General features: G+C 55.0%; 1 protein-coding gene across 1 annotated transcript in view; it reads right to left on the reverse strand.

Moving 5' to 3' along the window:
• The window catches only part of FSTL4 (follistatin-like 4), a 348,602-nt gene that overhangs the window by 166,161 nt on the left and 162,156 nt on the right, over positions 1 to 20,285 (reverse strand). Inside the window, exon 3 of the mRNA XM_004686719.2 lies at positions 16,187 to 16,432. Within this exon, the coding sequence (XP_004686776.1) occupies positions 16,187 to 16,432 (246 nt within the window). The remainder of the gene's footprint in view (positions 1 to 16,186; positions 16,433 to 20,285) is intronic.

Consider the following 20,285-nt stretch of genomic DNA (forward strand, 5'->3'; position numbering starts at 1 on the left):
AAGCATAATTTCAAACAGTTATTGTTTAAATTCTTAAGCTTGCGGGAGAAGAGAACTTTACCAAGAAAACAGCCACTCACAGGAGGCACCTTCAAGGCTGGAGGGAGAGGTGGGTGGGCAGGTCTGGGGTCAGTGTGGTGCCCCCCCACCCCCAAAGCACTCCTGGGTGCTGGGTGGGGGGAGGGGCGCAACTCAGGAGGGCAGGCCTCAACCCTCGCCTGGAGCTGAGGACCAGGACAGCAGGTAGGCCGTATTCCTCTGACTGCGTATCTGACTACGTCCCACTTCTGTGCCAGTATTCTGGTCCCTAGATCCCTGCAGTGGGTGCACCCTGACAAAGTGCTGGCACGTTTGAAGGGCTGTTTGGGACTTCACCCAGATGGGACATTTGGCTCATGTTCATAGAAACCTCTCATGCAGGCCTATCCCACAAGAGCCAGTACTGTTAGCTAGACAAGGCCCGAGGAAGCGGGAACAAACCTGGCGGAGCAGAGTGCTAGATAATTTAATGTGTCAAATTGTTGGTGCCACAGACTCCAGACAGGCGATCAAACATTACCCTAGGTATTTCTGAAAGGGTGTTTTTGGATGCTAGTAACATTTAAATCAGCAGACATTGAGTAAAGCAGATTGCTCTCCAATAATGTGGGTGGGCCTCAACTGATCAGTTGAAGTTCTGAACAGAACAAAAAAGACCAACCCTTTCTCAAGTAAGAAGGAATTCTCCAGCAGACGGCCTTCAGATTGAATCAGAATCCTGGCTCCTTCTGGAACCCCAGCAGCTTACCCAGCCTGAGGATTTTGGATTTCACAGTCTTTATAATCATGTGCACCAATTGCTTCTAATGCATCCCTTTCTATAAACACACGTCCTGTTTCTCTGGAGAAACTGACTAGCATCCAGAGGTAGGAGGTGGGGCTGACTCTGCTAACCCAAAAATGTTTGCAAGCCTCTTCAGGTGAGCATGGCGGGTCTGGAGGCAGTGCGGTCTTCACGCTGAACCCCTCTCTCCAGATGTCCCACAGGATCTCAGCCTTCCCACACCCACTCTGGTGGGCAAGTCCTAATGTAACAGGTACAGGTTTCATGGACTCTGCCCCCACTCCAGATACTGGAATCCCATCAATAACACGGAGAAGCACGCTGAGACGTGAGGGCGGAGCTGAGCAGCCAGGTTGGGATAAAACCGGACATGTGGGCTCTGGGGGTCTCTTGGCGTGGTGGTTCCCAGCTGGTCCTTTGGCTCTCGATGGGTTTTCAGCGTGCTGGTGGAGTCCAAGTCAGCAGAACTGGTAGGACACTCTAGCTAAGTCTCCCTCTTTCCCTGGGTTATTCCTTTACCTTTCTCCTTGTAAATAATCCATTATTGGACCTTTTTGAGTGTGTCGATAATACGACTGAATCGTAAGTGTGCGGGTAAGGACCCACAGACAGGCAACCCAATTCACATTGGGGTGCCCTGTAACACTAACTTTTCCTTCTACTTCAGGGCTCTCACTCCTTTGTCTTGGAAAGGTGCCATGTCCACACAGGCCAGATGCCTGGACATCCCTGCACCTCCCTCCCTGTACGCGCAGTCAGTCCGCGGTTCTGCCATGTTCACTTTAACTGAATAGTCTCTGCTCTGTGTACTGCCCCATTCAGGTGCCACATGTCTTTTCAGGATACTCGAAAAGCTCCCCTTCCTGACTCTAGATGAAGGGTGATGGTTCTGCACACCCTAGAAACCTGGGCCCTCCCTGGTGGTGCAGTGGGTTAAAGTGCAGCACTAAGAAGCTAACGCCACTTCAGCATGAGTTTTCTCCCCGCCCCGGAGGTGACCCACATGGCACGGCAGACCTCTCCTGATCCACCCGCTGCTCCCCTCAGCAGTGTATTTCAGTGCATCTGCCTGTTCTGCTCCCCACTCTGTCTCTGGTGAATCCTCTCACCATGCCTGTACCCCAGCATAAATGAATGAATGAATGAATAAAATCTTTAAAATAATAATAATAAAAACCCCTCAGAATCCTACTGTGCCCTCCAAGCGATCTTCAAGGTGAGCCCTGGCTTGTCCACACTACAGCTCTCACCCCTCCTTGAAATTCATGGTTGGGGAAGTAGCATTTGACTTGCAGGTTTACACCTTAGGCCTGGGCCTAGAAGGCCTTTCCCTTCCATCTCTGCCTAAGTCAGTTCCACTCAGCAGTCAGTGCACAGCCCAGAGGGCACCTCCTCCCGGAGGCCTCTTGGGTTGGGTTCCTTCCACCACAGCTCAGATGTGCCCTATTGTGGGGCTCGACCCTGTGGTTTCCAGGCAAGTCAGCTCCCCAAGGGCAGGGCCACACCACACCCCCTTGCATCTCCAGCCTTAAACGAGGCTGGTCCATGGAGGCCAGGCGCCCGGCGGTGCTTAGGAATAAATGAAGTGCTGAGCTGTTGAAAGCCGCCAGTCACAAGTGGCCCACATGTAGGCATTGCAGATTGTTCCAACGGGCCCTGGAATGGAAGGGCAGGACCTGCTGAGGGCAGGCCCGGGAGCTTGAGCCAACGTGGGAGGAAGCTGGGCGCCTCCTGGTGCTGCTCGTGGCTTCCTGCCTGCTCGTGGGGGCTGGAGACGCCCTTTCCTGGTCATTCCTCCTCCCGGCCCTGCGGGGCTCCTGGGGAGAGCTGGGCGCTGGCCAGCGCCCGGGTCATCACAGAGACACAAGGCAGGCAGAGCAGACGCAGCAGACGACAAAGGAACAGAGTCCCTTTCTTTACCAACAAGAGGCTCCACATTCCTCGCAGTCAAGAGTGGCTAACAGCGAGGCTTCCTCAGAGAGGCGTGAACACTGCCGTGATCTGCCACGTTGGCAGCCACCGCTGCATGCTTGAGAAGCCTGATGATTTCCAAGGTTGTTTTTCCTTATTAATCAGAGAAACCACTTCTCCTACAGGAGAGGTGGCATAGCGGTAGGAGCACAGACAACATCTGGCACTGAACACGTCGGGTAGCCCCGCGTCCCAACCGCAGCCCCTCACCCGCTGAGTGTCTTGGGCGAGTCAGTACTGCGCTCCCAGCCTCGTTTGTTTCCTCACCTGCCTGGCAGGGGTGACACGGTCTGCCTCTGCTGTGGAGGCGGGGGGCTGCAGGAGGGTGAAACCAGAGAAAGGACATAAAGGGCCCGGTGTGGGGCCCGGCGTGGATCAGGGCTTTTCCTGGCAGCTGTTACGCTGCACGATGCTCCCACCCAATCTCTGGCCTTAGAAATGGTGGCAAGCGTAGTCACAATAATTTGCTGCAGGTACTGATGACTGTACTGGCGGTCGAGTGCCCGTGGACCTGTACCCAGGGGCAGCCAGGAGCCGCCTTGGCTTTGGGCTGCTGCTTCTCCAGCTTCCAGACACGCACATTCAGGGGCATCTTGTTTCCTGACAACTGTTTCTCTACGTTAGAACACGGGCTCCTGTCGGCGTGCCTGTAAGGGAGAAGCGCCCTCCCCCGCGGTGGGCTTGGCGCTCGCCGGCTCCCTGCCATCGGACCTCCCCCATCCACACGACTGTGTGCCTGAAAGCCACAGCATTTTAAAGTGAAAGCTGTACGACTTCCCCGCTGCCAGGAGAGTGTGTACTGCGACAAACCTGGCATGTGAGCGAGATCTTCCTGCGCCTCTGGGGTGGGGGCCGGGGCCAGGGTCATGCATGGAGGGGACATGGTGCGGCAGTAAGGAGCCGGAAGGGGGCTGTGCTCTGTGAATGAAGCGTCCCACTCGACCGGGAGCAAGCATTTTGTCTCGGAGACCCTCCCTCGCATATCCACAGGGAGATGGTTGCTGGGGCTTAAAGGCAGAATGTGTGTGACACGATCCATTTCATGGTGAGGAGGAAATACGACCGAGCTCCATGGCTGAGAGGACTCCACATTCTATCTTTTCCCTCCGGGACAGCACGTGCTGAATGCCAAGGCATGAAGGCCTGTGCACAGGGAGGAGTCAGACTGTGACACTCAGCAAAGTGGCATGAAGTGTTGCACCTGCTGCTGCCCTTCAGTCCCGCCCCCACCCCACCTGGCTATTCAGCCCTGGTCACTCTCTGAGTTTGGGTCACTCTCTTTCCTCCCTAGAAGTCCCTCCTAACTGCCAGAGTGGTCGAGGACATTAGTGAGAGGGATGACGGTCTCATGCCACCACTTACCAGCTCAGTTAAAGGGCTGGCGATCTGGGCCCCTCTGCGCCTCAGTGGGAGGCCAACAAGGAAGGAATTACACGAGATAGGGCCTAGACAGCCTCTGGCGGGTGGTGGCGGCCATGGTCATGCTGACCCCAACCCAATGGCCGCTGCTTTCCCTGCTGGATGGCTCTGCCCCCCCCGCCCCCCCGCGGCCTCTGGCTACCACAGGGGTCTGAGTGCAGCCTCCACCTCCCACAGCTAGCTCTTTTGCCCTCTTTGCAAACAGGGATCAGATCTCCTGCATTTCCATGCCTACTGATCAGCCATGTATTTTCAACAGGAACGTTAGCACCGACAGACAGTCCAGGCCTTCCAGCCCGCCCTGGCCACGTGCCTGACACACTGAGACGTGCGGCCACTCCGAGGCCATCATCACTCAGGGAGAGCACGCTGTGTCCCATCAGTCTTCCAGTCCACACAATCCAGATGTGCTTCCTGGAGGCGACACCCTAGCCACCGGCCGGTGAAGAAGGCCCAGCGGGCCCACCGGAGTGGGTCGCCTCATTAGTGGCTGACCCAATCTTTGGTCCCTGGACACACCACCAGGGCAACGAAGGTGGAGCTCATGGGAAAATCGCCTGGTGGGGCTGGTGTTTAAATCCTCAGCCAAGGCTCATGCAGGATCTGTTGAATTCCCACAAGTAAGTGAAGGCAGTTAATTGTGTTTAACTTCACTTACCCTTTGTCCTTTTTGCTAACTAGATGTGAGACAGCCTTTCAGATCCTTTCTCTCCAGAACCTGAGCACCAGAACTTCTCTTAACTTCTCTGACTGGTGTCTAAGTTGCTGGTGTTTCATCTTCTTTGAGTATTTGTATCCAGCTCAAATCCATGCTGGTATGTCGTGGGAGCTCTGCCTGCCAGAGGACTCTTCCTGTGGTTTCTACAGGCGGGTTACTGTTCGACGAGCACAGGACGGTTGGGGCACAATCTTACCACTTCAGAACGCTGCACACGTCCGCCCTTCCATCCCTTCTTGTTCCTGAGATGGCACACATGGCGAAGGCTGAGTTTTCTTTTTTCCTTCACAGAAAACCAGATTGTTTTTTTCTGCCGGACCACTTTAAGTATATTAAAAATGTGTTGAAATCCCTGAAAGGTTAGCAATACCACTTGGACTTTTATCTTGGGAATATTTCAGCTCATGATAATTAAAAAAAAAAAAAAAAAAAAAAAAAAAAAGCTGTCTTCCCTTCCTGTGTCCATGTGACTTGCTGTGGGGCCTTTAAGATGACCAGCCACCAGCAGGCTGGCTTGTTTGTCTCCATCTTACTTATCCCCATCTTTCCTCACATTATTATTGAAATCATCTTTTCTATTTTCTCCTACACAGTTTCAGGTTTGTTCTTCCTATCACAGAATGACTGATTGCTGCATTGTTAGTAGAAGTAGAAGGCTTGTCTGCTGTGGTGTGGCAGCTCGCTCACGTGCTTTCTTTACCTTCTCCAGCTTCCATTTCACTTTCGGTGGTGGGTGGTCAATTTATAATCCCATTTTCATTTCATTTCAGGCTTTATGTCTTCTTGAGTTATGAGTGGAACACAGTTGCTGTCTTCTGTGCTTTTGCTTCTTGAAGTAATTTCCCCCCAGAGTGTACCCGAGTGTGGTGGTCCCTCTTCTTGTGGCAGAGCCCAGCCTCTGTCATTCTTGTTTAAACAGGTCTGTGCCAGCTTCACCTAAGTATACTCCTACCCCAGCCCTGGGTAGATCGTCCAGGCTGTGGGACTATGGCTAGCTTCAGGGTGATTGCCACAAATGTCACCACCAGGGGCAGGGGGAGTCCAGACATCCCTGCAGCCAGTACTTGTTGCTAAAGAGTCCACAGGCACTCTTGAGAATCCGAGGTTTTGTCCACAGGTAGAAGAGAGGACTACCAAAGTCTCTCTGTCCACAATTGGGACAGTAATGCCAGTACCCCTTCCTGCACCACCAGGAACTGCTACCACGTGTCCCCCCCCTTTTCGGAACCTCTTCCTCGCTCAGGAGTATTTCTCCTCCGTGGGCAGCTTTGCAAAGACTCTTCCTCAGCCCCCCACTCCCTTCTTGATCATCACCTCATGTCAGGGAGGGCTGTGCTATCACACTCATCAGACCCTCTGGTTCTCCTCAGTTGGGGTTCCCGGGATCACTGGACAGGCATGGATGGGGAGAGGTTTAGTTCTGGCTACAGGGCCCAAGTAAAGATGGGTGTGTGGAAGGGCCTCTTGGCTGTGCACGCAGAGATCTCTGCCAAACTCCATCCCAAATAGCTTGGGTTTCTTCATATCAACATTGGTTTAATTCATTGTGATAAACACTATTGTATATGAGAACTCTGTGGTGTATCCATGACTTCTCTCTAAATCTGAACTGTTATAAAAAATAAAGATTAAAAAACAAAAACCCAAAAAACCAAATAGCTTGGATTTCGTATAACATACTGGACTCACAGGTCACTGGGTGAGCCACATGACATGAGGGGAGTGGGACAGGGGAAGGCGAGTCTTGAGTGGGCTCGCAGAGCTCATTGCTGGGCCTGTAGGTCACAACTTGGCCAACCGTGGGACAACCGTGGGAGAGCCCAGCATTCCCCAAGGAGGACAGGTAAACGGCCACACCTGCCAGGCTGCTGGTGAGCCTTCCTTCCAGCAACAGAGACGGACTCCCAACTCGGACCTGGCTGTAATAAGCAACAGAGTTTATGGTGCCTTGCAATTTTAACTGCCTGTGGACAAAGTGAATTTACTGCTTCCATTCAGCGCAGCTTTTTGAAAGTAGTTCCGCTCTGACGACCATCATAATGATCAAGATGCATAACGCCGAGGTAAGCACAACACAGCAGGCAAAGGCAGAGGCCAGTGCTGGCGGGGGTGGGGGTGGGGCGCCGCCCAGCCCAAGACCCCTGGCCAACTCAGTCTTCTGACCGCCATGTGCTGGGGCCACCATGTGGCTCTCCCGAGGTACTGGGCACATGTCCAGCCCTAATAAAGGGCTCCCATGGCTCCCAGGGAGCTGCACAGGGCCAGGCCTCCACTTCCACAGTGCTAGCCGAGGGCCAGTTCCACAGGCCCAAGTGTGGGACCCCCTGCTGTGGCCTTAGCAGGCATTGCCACTGAGCCTGCTCCCCAGAGTGCTGCTCACCCAGGCCGCTGCGCTCGGCGGGTGGAACTCAGCAGCCACCTGTGAGCCCCTCTGTGGCCTGTGGCTCTGCCTCCCCCCAACTCCCTTGATTTATGCCACACAATGGTTTCTATTCATGGAGGAAAAAGGTTGACCCAGGAGTATCAGCACCTCCTGGTCCAGAAAACAGGCCAAGAGGTGGGGGACTCATGCCCATGTGGAGTTGGGGTGGGGAGGCGGGGGTGGAGGTCATAACTAGGCTGACCCCCATGCTCTGCCGGACTCCTGTCCCCGCGGTCCTCCCAGCTACTGGCCCCTGGACTAATCCCCCAACAGCAGCAGAAGAACACAAAAGGGATTGCATATGTCCAAAAGTATATAAATCCTTCCTTCCAGCCTGTTAGTAAGCAGAAATCACTTGCAGGCAGGGACCCAGAGTCAACATATTTGAGTTGTGGCTGGTCTGACAGCTGCTGAGTTTGTCACACAGATAATTAGATAAACTGCTTGAGCACAGAGATTCAATATGTGGTGCCATTTAGCGGCTGCTACACGGGGCCTTGATCTTAATTGAAGGCGCAATAGGGGAGAACCTTCAAGAAGTCCCAAATCAACTTCTTCTTGCTCCAGTAATTAAACATTAGACTCCTGATCATCACCCAAAGCCTCCCCAGTGCTGGCAGTGGTCTCCACTAAGTAGGCCTAGGCGGCCTGGCCCACGGGCGCCCTTCTCTCCACGCATGGTCTTGCCCACGCAGCCGGCTCCATGTCACCTGCTATCCTGTTCCTACCCCTTCATTCTCTGGGTTTATTTTCTACCCTATGCCCATTCCCCAGTCTTCCCCCAAGAATCCAAAGTATCTGTTGAGCAGGGTCCTGCGATAAATCTGACATCTCCTTTTGGGGAGCCCTCTGACTCATACTTGGAGGGTCTTCAGAACTTCCCAGGCTCTCATTTGGGGGTCTCTAAGGCATTGTGTAGATTCTATTTATCACCTAGTCATTAAGGCACACCATGTTTCTCTACTTGTAGGGATACTTGTCAAGTGGGAAGCAGGGGAGCAAGTAAGTTATACTAGAAGGGCACCACTTGGTAGATGTGCTGGTGGCACCCAGATCTGCTTGGGGCTCACACAGGCCATCCCCTCGCTCCTGAGGGTTAGTCTCATATAAAAAATGACCCTGGAGATACCTGGTCATGAGCTCCTTCACAGGTATTTCTTCCAGTCTACAACACCCTTGCACAGCTCCCTGGGGTGCTGGAGGCTGGTGAAGTGGGCAGTCCCCTTAAGGCCAACCCTCAGTGGGCAGGGAGGAGTCATCAGAAAAGCCTAAGTCACAGTGGCTAGTTGACATCTTCCAGTGGCTGACAAAGCCCAACTTGGGTGGGGTGTCATCAACCCGCTGAGTCCCTCTGAGACATTTCTCCTGTACTTGCTCTGCACCAGCAGTTTGACCTCTTTGTTGATGTCCGATCACGCCAGGGGAGCTCTCACCTCAGGGCATTTGCGCCTGCTATTCCTTCCACTGGATTGCTCCTTCTTTAGATATGCAAAATGCTCTCTCCCACCCAGCAATTCCACTCCTACGGATCTACCCAAAGGACACAAAAACATTGATTCAAACAGATACACCCCTATGTTTATCGTAGTGCTACTTGCAATGGGAAAATCATGGAAACAGCCCAAATGCCCAAAACTAGATGACTGGATCAAGAAGATGTGATATATATATTGATATAGCTGTATCTATACACACGCACACACACATACACACACAATGGAATACTACTCAGCAATCAAAAAGGGTAAACTCATGCTATTTGCAGCAACCTGGATGGATCTGGAAGGGATTATGCTCAGTGAAATAAGACAGAAGAAAGAAGAAAAATATCAAATGGTCTTACTTATAGGAGGAATTTAAGAGAACCAAATAAGACAGGGGGAAAAGTGTATTGTTATTATAATACAAAACAAAACAAAAACAAACAGACAATTATAAACCAGAGAGGTCCTACAGTGGAGTGGGACAGAGAGGAATCAGAAGGAGGGAGAATTTTAGCGGGCCGTGGTGATGATGGGGGGAAGTAAATGTTGTAATAAAATGAACAATAATGTAAATAGATATATAACAAATTAAAACCAACCAACCAACAAAAAACCTCAAACTGTTCTCTCCCTAACCTTCCAACCTCCTTCAGGTCTTTGCTCAAGAGTTGCCTCCCACTAACCCTCCCTGCTCTTGGTCCCACCGCACACACTTGATGTCTCCTCACTGCCTGTGTTTCTCCCAGCGCTGTGTGTCAGGAGGCAGGAATTCTGTCTGGCCTGCACTCTGCTGTGTCCACAGTGCCCAGAACAGCCCTGTAGGTGTGTCTGCTGAGTTAATGGCAGCAGGTGCATGCAGGGCAGTCCACAGTCAAGGTGGCCTTTGGGAAAATCTCCTCTAAAGCCGCCTGGAAGATGGTTTGAAGAAACATCTGAACAGGAGTGGAGAGAACAGCTGGGGGCTTGCAAAGCCTGACCGGTGAGAGACCGTGAGGGGTGGATGTGTGCGGCGTCCATCCAGGAAGGAAGAGAAGAGAGGCCAGAATCTAGAAGCGAGCTTGGCAGGCGTGTGTGTGGGTTCTCCAGCCAGGAGGACGCTAGGGATCCCCAAGTCTCCCGGGGCAGGGGAACCTGCTGTCATTCCTGAGATGAATGCTCCATGAGTACGAAAGGCTGTCGGGGGGCGGGGGACAGAGATGGGACATTCACTTGGGACAACCCACGTTGAGGTGCCTGTGGGTATATGGGAGCAGTCTGGGTGGGCAGCTGGAGACGGGCGACTAAAATGTAGAGGAGAGGTCAGTGACGGAGTCAGGGTCTTAGTTACACTCGAGGCTGGAACTGTAAGAGTGGGGAATGGTAAGAGATGGACGGAGGGGTGGGGGGGTGAGGGGGGTGGAGGCAAGTTGGGTGCGGGGAGCTGCCACGCCAAAGCAGCAGCTTCTGGCTTTCGGGTGAAAATCAGAGCCGGCTGGCTACTGAGGTGACTGAGGTGCCCATGGAGGAGGGGTGCCAGGAAAGAACATGCAGGGGGCCTCGGAGGCTGCGGCTTGCTTCCAGAAGCAACATCAATGCAGTGCGAGACTTTCTCCGCTCAATAACTTATTAGCAATTTTTAATTACCAGAGTGTAATTAATTCATCCAAAGTGCAGTGGTTCTGTGAAACACACGGCACGTGCTGGCTGATAACATTCTTGCACATGGGCGGAGTGTTCACACCAAGGTGTTTTCTCGCATAAAAGCGAGAGGAAGTGGCCAAGGAATACACGTTTGTGTTAAGTCGCATTTCCGCTCGATCCTGGAAGCAGATACTGTACGTGTCCAGCTGCACCTGGGGACCGCTGGAACCCCACACAGCCACCCTGAACCGCGCGCAGATGCTGGGAGAACGAACGGGGGGGGGAGGGGCGGGGTTCTGCAAGACAGGGACTGTCATGAAGATTCCCACTGCTCCTGCGGTCTTGGAGGTGCCTCTAGCCAGAGCCACCTCTATATGAGGGAGCAGGGCCCGACATCTCTTGGCCGTCAATTCTAGAGGTCCAGCCTGTAGTCTTAATCACACTGGTGTCCTCAGCACCCCAAACTTGGCCTGGGCATGGGTGGACACTCACTAATGGGTGGCCTGGTGGAAAAAAGTCCCACCCTCCCTGGGAAGCCCAAAGTGAAGGCCAGGAAGGGCGCTGAGTGAGGAGATTCCTTTGCAAGGGCTCGGGGCCAGTGACCTCTGCCCAGAAATGCAGGTGGGCCAGGAATGCACATTAAGTCAATTAAGACACTGAAACAGCAAAGGGGGTGGGGGGGAGTTGGAGGAAAAGTGGAAGCTGGTGCTCAGAAGTCAGAGGGGCTGAAGGACAAAGCTCTGCTGTTTTGGTCCTGCCCCCCCCCCCCCAACCCCCCCCCCAAGCTCTCTCTGGGTACTCCTGAGTTCCAGCTCTTTCCTCCAGGGGAGTGTGTGCTCTGAGGTCCTGCCACCTTGGGGCTCTATGAGTGTGGGGCAACTGACCAGTTCTCCTGAAATACTTCCCAGCTGGACAGCATTCTGACCTGCAGGGCAGGGAGCACCCAGGCCCCTGCCAGTGACCACAGCTCCCAGCCGTGTCCACACCAGGCAGTCTGATGGCAAAGCATCAAGCTTGGACATCGGCTGTGCCTGTCTCTCTGGAGCAAACAGCACCAACACCCGGCACCTTTCGTAAGGTGGCCTGTAGTGACAAAGCCCGTGTGACCTGGAGTAGGTACTTGCCCTTTTTGGGCCTCGGGGTCCCTAACTGGAAATGGGGAGCGTGGATGCCCAGGAGCGTGAGCGCTCATAGCGCCTGGCTAGGCACATGAGCTGTGCCCAGCTCTCTGATCGACCTGTCTGCAGTGTGCCACAGTGTCGCCCCCCCCACCCCCGCACACACTGCATTTTGCTTGCTTGCTCTTCCCCTGTCTGCGTGCCCTGTCCTCCTGTCTACCCTCTACCCCCCAGGGTGCCCCAGCCCTCACAAGCTCTCACCCTTCCGGGGCCAGTGGAATGTTCGATTCCAGCTTCTCTCCTAGAAACCCTTCCCCCTGCCCCCAGCCACCCCATCTTCAGACAGGTGAGTCCTTCTCTTGCGCTGACCTGACAGTTCCCCAGAGCCTTCCATACATTCCAGAAACTTCCTCCAGACTCAGAATCAGGGGCTCTTGGTTCTCCTCTTGCTTTTCTATTAGCCTGGTGGGCCAACTTTAGTGACTCCTCATCTCTCTTTTCCAAGAGCAAGGCAGTTGGAGAAGTTTGAGCATCTGGAGGTTGCACTCTGCTCACACATTAAATAAATAAGGAGTGTCCATGTTCTGCACCCTCGTTCACGGGAGCACCCACCAACCCTCGCCTCTTAGTTCACATCGGTGTGGTCAGATGTGGGCAGGGCTCTTACAGCTTCTTGTGTCGCCCTGATGTTTGCAATGCTGCGCTTGGCCCTGCGAGCCTCAGGCGCTACCTAGAGAAGCGTGCTCCCGAGCTCTTAGCCGCGGCCCAGAGGGCCCATGGGGATGCCACAGAGCGATCGTGTGCCTTGTCCCTGAGGGCTGGCATGGTCTCAAGGCTGATCTGAAGCTGTGCCCGAGCCTCTGCCACTCACCTCTCCCCCTGGCCCCCATGTAGCTCCCTGGCCCCCCCTCCCCCTCCTCCCGCTGCTGGGACGGGCTCCACCAGGGTGAGCTAGCGCCCCCCACACCCACCACCCGACACCCACACCTCCCAGTCTCCTGCTGAGGCTGGCAGACACCTAAAGAGATGAGTAGCTTTCCCCGAAGTGTGGAAATGCCCTGGAGAAGTGGAGCTTACTTTCACTTCTAAAGCAGCAAGATTCAAAGTAACAACAAAATAACAGTGAGAGAGAGAAAAAAAAAAAGGTCTTTGGAACAGTATCTATCTTCTCTGCTAACTTGCAACAAAGTGACGGGGTTTTAATGACTGGGTTTAGATCTGTCCCGGAGTCCTTAGGATGTTAGTGTTTTTCCCAAAATGGGAACTATTTCCTCTGATTTCACCAGCTCGGGACCTCCCCGTGGAATCGCCAAGGTGCACCTACCCACAAACAACACACAGGACGAGGGAGCTTAAGATCCACTCAGACTTGAACCTGTAGCAGGCTCTTCCATAATTTCATGGTTTGTTTGGAAAACTGCCCGACTGTGACACTGTATCATCTGGGCTAACACCACCCTGGTGTGGTGAGTGATTGCTGCAAGGCAGGCTTGTCTTCTCAAACAGCGTAGGAGATAAAGTGTGAATACAAAACTGCGTCCGGAAAATAATTTCCAAAGTGCCAACGAGTACACAAATAGGAAGACTGAGCCACAGAGAACTTGCAAGACGCAGACTTTATGGGAAGGCAAAGTTGCAGAGCTTCCGCCCACTGCCTTTGTATTCTCAGGTGGTTTTCATGCTGAGGACAAATGTGACTTTGATTGCACCGCAAGAAGAGAGGGATACGATACACGCCACCTGTCTGTCCCAGATCTTCAGCGAGAGGCCCTGCTCAGGGATTTGGGTGAACCAGGCTGGAGGCTGCTGACATGTGCTAACACAGTGCTTTTGGGTTCAGTTTAGATTTTCTCACATGCTAATGATCCCTAAATAATATGTTCCATTTTGCATTCACAAGGAATCCCATCGCCATAGCAACTGGATGTGGTACCAGAAGTTTTCTTGTAAAAGGGGCTTAAGTGCAGCCTTTGTACCCTGGCATTGTGGCCAGGCTGTGTGGCCCCGGCCAGGCTCACGAGAAGCCCTCCCTGTGGGTCTGGGGCGCTGAGGGCACCCAAGTTTACCCTGTCCCCCCCTGCTGTAAGCACTGCAGCCCTGCAAGACTGTCTACACAGCTACTTCTTGGGGGGCAGACAGGGCCTTAGAGAATAAAGTTATAACTTATCTTTGTAATGTCTGGTAGGAAAAGAGCGGAGCACGGATGATTTTAGAATTTTTGCTTGCACAAGTAAAAGTACACTTTTGAGCTTTCTGTATCAATAACTCCCAGGAGATTTGGGACGAGCGACAAACTGTCATCAAGGGAACTCAAGATGACATTCAATATTCTGCTGCCATCTTGGGGCAGGGAAAGGAGGACGTTGTTACTTCTTCCAAGAGCGTGTCTTCCCCCTCCCCCCCCTCTGTCAGTCTGTCTCCTCCTGTTTCCTGTTGGAACCACAGTCCTGGTAAAGGTGGACAAACACCCACCCACAGTACCCTCTTAGCCGCTGCTTTCCATCCCCGGCAAGCCCTGGACACTGCCTGCGGCAATGCTGGAGGAGGGGCCAGCGGCCGTCCTGCCTGCCAGAGACGAGTTGACCCTGAGCAGGAAGCTGTGAAAGCTTGGTGGGTCTGGACCCACGGAGTCCGGAGTCCGCTCTGGCTCCCAGGGTGGGGGCATCTCCCAGTCACACCCAGCACCGTGCTGGCTCCCTCCCCATCTGCCACCAAGCTATCTGAGCCTAGAGCTGTTCCCCAAGTCTGGCTGAGCACAACCTTTGTCCCCACCCTTACAGGTATCTCTCTCCTCTAGGTCTGAGGTCATATTCGATTAAGATAACTGAGGGCAACAAGTGACATCAGCCACCAGTTACTCTAGGTGCCGGCACGTACTGAGCTGTTTCTGTGCCACCTCTAATCGCTTCTCTCCGTGGCGGGAGACAGCCCAGGAGAGGGCCCAGAGAAGCAGAGCAGCGTGTCCAAGGTCGCCCAGCTGGGAAGCAGTCACGGGAGCCACAGGCCTCTCTGGGAGCTGCCACTGACCAGGGCACATCGGCCCAGAGGGTCTGCCATACGGACAGGGCAGGGAGTGACAAATCTGTGAAAGACTCAGCGAATCAGAAGGATTCCCTGGCTAAATTCGATCAGCTGGAAAGAGAACTGAACCCTAATCTGCCTGCCCACCACTGCAGCCTCTCCAACCCCGGCCTCCCTCACCGTGCAGGTTTTGTGGCGGTTGTTTTTTTCCCTTGCGTGAAATGAGAAATGCTGTTTGAATAACCGATGGTGAGGGAGGCTGTGCACACTCTGATGCAGAAATAAAAACCTTTAGAAAGATGCAATTTGGAGGATATTGGAAACCAGAGAATGGAACATCAGTCTATAAAATTCAACATGGCCAATAAAGCGGGAGCAGCTGGTCAAGTGTTTTAGTGCTGACGGCTGCCGGCGCGTTGCAGGCAGGCGCTGGTCAGTGCTTCCAGACCAGGGACATTTTTCTTGAGCTCATTTTGGCCTCATTTCCATAATGTGCCTCATGATTTCTGAAGCACCTCAGCGTTAGCAATGATAAGCACGGCCATGAAAGTGTCCAAGGCCATTCCCATCATAGGACAAACACGACGCTCCCCAACCCCACCCACTCCAGGACCCCACTGCTTGGGCGCCTGGGGAAGGGGGAAATGGCCCTGCATGTGGGCACAGGGGGCACCCGGGGTGAAGGCGGCAGGAGCCCACCAGCCCACGGCTCCCCGCCAAGCCTCTGTGCACTCCGCGTCACCCTCCCGCCTCGGCCGGTGCCTGTCAGGTGAGGCCCAGGTCAGCCTCGGCTCTGGTGCCCTCACAGGCCCTCTGCTGTCAATGCTGCAGGCACGGCTCCACCCCAAGCCTTCTCTTCCCTCCCTGTGCTACCGGGAAGCAGATCTCTGACCCCAGGCCACCTCACGGCAGCTCAGCCAGGCACAGCAGGCCTGCTCCCCGGCTTCTCACATCGTCTGATTTGCACACGGGGCTACATTCCATCCGCCAGGCCACCTGAGTACGGGACTCCTACCCTAACTCTCACGCGCATGGTGGAGCCTCCCCCCCGGATGAGCCTCTGTGCCCAGGGATGTCACACCTCCCCCCCCCCCCCGAGACGCAGGCCCTTCCCATCTACTGGGAGCCAACAAGCAGCTAAGTGCAGGGGGTCTCTGGCCCTGCTCCTCAGACATGCTCTGATGTTCACGACGGCCTCTGTCTTGCTGAGGTGCTCTGAGGGCCAGGGAGGGAGCTCTGGTCCATCCACCACCACTCCAGGCCAGGGCTTGTGGCCCCGCTATGCCGGGAAGCCGCCTGGCCAAGTGTGACCACAGAGTGCCTGCTCACTCGGGAGTCTACAGAGAGGCAAACACCAGTAGTCCCTGCCACCACCCCACAGGAGGGACCTGGCAAGGCCTTGTGTTCCGCACCAGCCTGGGCTCGGTGGGCCACCAGGAGTCTGTTCCCCAAGGGGCTTCCTCCACCACTTCCACTGCCTGGGGCTAGGCTAGTTAACTGGAGGCTCAGCAACCGGGTCTTTTGTCGAACGGGCATCAGAAGGCCCATCCCAAGAGCAAACAACGGCGAGGCAAGGAGCCACCTCCCTACCTTTGAGGAAGCAGGCCTTGTTCTGGACCACGGCGATCTCCTTCTGCAGCAGGCAGGCGGCACGGTGCAGCTCGCAGTGGTTTTCATAGAGTCTCCCATCGGAGCCACACACGGGCACGAAGCTGGGCCTGCAGGCCTCCAGGCACTGGCACGCGGGCTCCCCCGTCTCCCCACTGAGCACGCACCTGCTCCCACGGCCGCAGAACTTCTTCCCACAGGAGGCTGGCAGCCTGTCGTGGCCAAGTCCTGCCAGGCACACAAACAAGGAGGGTCGGATGTGAACCAAGGAGTGGGGTTCAACTGCCTCGTGGCAGCCCAAAGTCATGGCAAGCAGCAGCTCTGTCTGCCTGTGAAGCCCAGGTCTGGGGTGCGGTGTACAGCCGGATCCCCTGCCCCCCTCTGACAGAGCTGGCCCCCCTCCGACAGAGCTGGGCATGGGGAGCCCAGCACTCGGCCTGCAGTGCCCAGGTATCCCAGACAGCTCTGGCCGTGTGGCAGGGAAGAGAACACGCAGGGCAGACGCGGAGGAGACAGCACCGGGCGGACGCAGCGCAGGCGCAGCTCCTGAGCCACAGGGAGGGCACCCGACAGGACGTGGAGCTCTGTGCAGGGCCAGTGGGGTGGGGGTCGAAGGGGCGCAAGCGTGGTTATAGGCTAGATACGGAGAGACAAGCAGAGGAATCCTGGTCTATGCACTGGGATAGTGTGATGCACTGGGGAGCCACAGAGTGCTGGGAGAAGTGAGGAGTAAGAACGAAGCACTCGTCTAAGGGCTGGGGGTGGCGGGGCAGCCAGAGATCCATCCTGGGGAGAACATGACTGTCCATGTCACAATCGTCAGGGAGGCCTCCCCGGCACAAAACTGCAGCACTGGCCAGGAAGGCCGAGGCCTGGAAACAGCTTGGGTCTCAAACCATGTGCCTGGGGTCCACTGCACCCACATACCAAACGGGGTGGTGGGCAGGCTGGCCTGTTACTGATAGGTGCTCTGAGCCAAGGGCTGGGCGAGCACCCACAGCCAGCACCCTCCTTAAGGGGCCCGCAGGACTGGCTGCCTGCCACGAACAACAGAGAAAGCTGAGCATTTCAAAGGGATATCGAAATACAAGTAATTAAAACATGAATGCAGATCTCATGGCCGCAGAAGTCTTTGCTTTAAATTTTAATTAAGTCTTCCTCAAAATACTTGGGGGAAACCAAGTGGCCCTGTTCACCCACAAGGAAGTTGCAGCCCCAGCTCTAACCCCACGGGATTAAAACATCTAAGGGAAGAAAGAACTTCCTTGTCTTGTTTCTGGTTTAGTCTGCTTTTCATCATTATAGATTTGAAAGGGGAAAAATCAGTTATTGGTAGATTAACTGCTTGATTCAATAACTCATTTAAATTCCTCCAGCCTTGGCAAGCTAAGAAATATTGATTTTTTTTTGAATCATAATAAACTGGAAGGTCAAAATAGCTCTGAGCAGTGTAAAAGTGCAGATCCTATGTGGGTGTGTGAATCTCCTTTATCCACTTTGCTAATTGTGCACCAGTCACCCTGACGGCTCAGTGCCCTCCCCCCCCGCCTCCCCCCCCAGCCAAGGCTGCAGGCCGAGGGGAGCTGAGGCTGGCAGGGTGCGAGCCTGGACTGGCGGCCTCCACCCACGGTGTTTACGGTTGCTTTGCCACAGAGTGCCTTTGATTAGCACGATCCTCCTGGGTGGCCGTGAAATGAGTTATCCTGGGAAGTGCTGGCGGCTACTAGGAGAAACTAACACAGCTCTAGAAATACCAGCCACTGCAGCCTTCGTTTCTTTCCTAGACAGGGCACAAAGCACTGCTCTAACAGACCTGCCGGTGTGACGGGGAGAGCACGCACCGTTTTGAAGAAACAGTGGAAGTTCCTGGGCTTCTGTACTCAGGTCCTGCCTTGGGGACTCTGGCTCTGCTGGCCACTTGCTCTTCCAGCCTAAACTGCACCCCCTACTCAGAGCCTCCCCCCACCCTCAAATGCAAGCCATTTGTTCCATAAGCATGCTCTGCTGCTATGGGAGCATCTGCCCCACACGCAGGAGCACCCCACCCCGCACCACCCCGCCGGGGCAGGGGCTTTTCCTCCTGTGGTTCTGCACATTCAGGCTTCCAGAACACAATGGCTAGAAAAGCCAATTTTTTTTTCTAAAGATTTATTTATGCTTACAGACTGGGGTATAGGCCAGAGGTGCAATGGGTGAGAGGAGTCACCAGAGACAGAGTGGGGAGAAGAACAGGCAGACGGAGTGAAATACACCACTGGGGGGAGCCGCAGGAGGGTCAGGAGAGGTCTGTGGGGCCGTGTGGGTCAACTCCCTGGCCGGGGATTGAACTCATGATGCAGTGGCTGCGGAGAGCTTCATGGTGCAGTGCTTTACCCCACTGCGCCACCAGGGAGGGCCCGGGAAAGCCAATCTTCACTCTGGTCTGGTGCCACTGCTCAAACTGCAGGCTGAGGCTGGGATGGGGAGGGTGGTGGGAATGCCAACACACCCACGCCTTGTGAAGATTCATTTCCCCTTGCTCCTCCAATGAGGGCATAAGGGAAGCTGAAGGATGGGGGCGTGGGCTGGTGACGGGCCTTCCGGGGTTCAGGGGCCTGGAATCTGGGTGGCATAGCAGGAAGGGCTGCAGGGGCCACGTGGCCCGCCCTGGCAGGCCACGCACAGCAGGCTCCATGGACAGGGAGGGCGCGCCCTGCACTGTCTGTCTCCTCTGGAGGCTCACATGTGCACCGCAGGGAAGGCCTCAGGCTCCACGAGCTGTGCGGCACCCCCGGCCCGCAGGCCCCACTCGGAGGCCTCCCCACCTCCTGGCCCTGGAGGGCTGCTGTTCAGAACACACTCGTGCCAACTGCGTTTGTCAAGGCTGTCACCCACCCTCAGCTGCTCTGCCGCTGGAAAATCTCTGATTCTAATTATTTGCAGTTAAGGCAATAGGAGCGCAAAAGCCTGCGTCCACCTCCCCAGTCTGTGGACAGCAGGTCCACGCACAGCGCAGGCCTGGGCCCACCCACCGTGGAGACGATGACCAAGCACGGGTGCCCTCCTTCCACGAGCCCCCTGTCACCACTTCCTCCTTGTTATTAAAACAGAATGAATTCCCCACGCCTACCAGCAGCACGTGATAAAACAGTAATGGGAAAGGTAACCAAGTGAGACGGCCGGCCAGCGCCTGTGGTATTTATGAGGGCGCCTGCGACGCAGGGAGCAGATATAATGTGCTTAATTTATAGTCATAAAGAACGGTGTTTACCCAGGTTAGAAACCGATCATCTTACCCAATAAGCTGCTTTCCGACACTAATTAAATTGACTGAACATGGTCAGAAATGGGAATTGTTATGTGAAAGTTAAGGTGGTGGTGGGGGGGAGGGGGGAACACGCCCACTTGCGCCAGAATCCCTGGGACGCGGGGAAGGATTTTCCGTGGAGACCTCCTTCGCTCCCTGGGATCAGGACCGACCACAGCACAGAGCACAGGCAAGCTGGGTATTTGCTTCCAAGCCGTGACTCCGTCTCTGACTCTGGCACAAGGGAAACCAGCGAGTGCTCCCTCTCAGGTCCGGGGTGCTGAAGAGCAAGCAGTGGGGTGCAAACTGTCTCCGGGCGGTTGCCAAGGGCAGCATTTTTCTCCGAGAACTTGCCTATGGAAGATAGCCTTGGGGCCTTGGGAGGACCCCACTCCAGGTTTCAGTGGGCCCAGACCTCTCCCTGCAGATCTGCCGAAGGGTGGGGACTAATTCCCCTTACCTGGCCACGCACCGCCCTACCATAAAGGCTCGGCTCTCAGGTGGCTGTACCTCTGCAGGGCTCAGGGAAAACCAGAAGAGTGGGCTATGGGTGCAGATGGGCAGAGGGGCACGCACCGTCCTCAGACCTGACCGCCCTGCGCGCTGACCGCCTCCCTGCCGCCCCCGGTGCAGAGTATGCAGACATGCGGGTGTCAAGGGCTCCCGAGGCAGAGCGGTCATATTCTCAGACACATGCAGTGAACCGACGTCCTCACCCTCACAGGAGGGAGCAGCCGGGGGCCTGGAGCCCAGCACGCAGAGCACGGGGCTGTGCAGGAAAGGATCCCGCTCCAA

The sequence above is a fragment of the Condylura cristata genome, unplaced genomic scaffold (genome assembly GCF_000260355.1).
Source record: "Condylura cristata isolate star-nosed mole 26May11 unplaced genomic scaffold, ConCri1.0 scaffold00021, whole genome shotgun sequence".
NCBI classification, from domain to species: domain Eukaryota; kingdom Metazoa; phylum Chordata; class Mammalia; order Eulipotyphla; family Talpidae; genus Condylura; species Condylura cristata.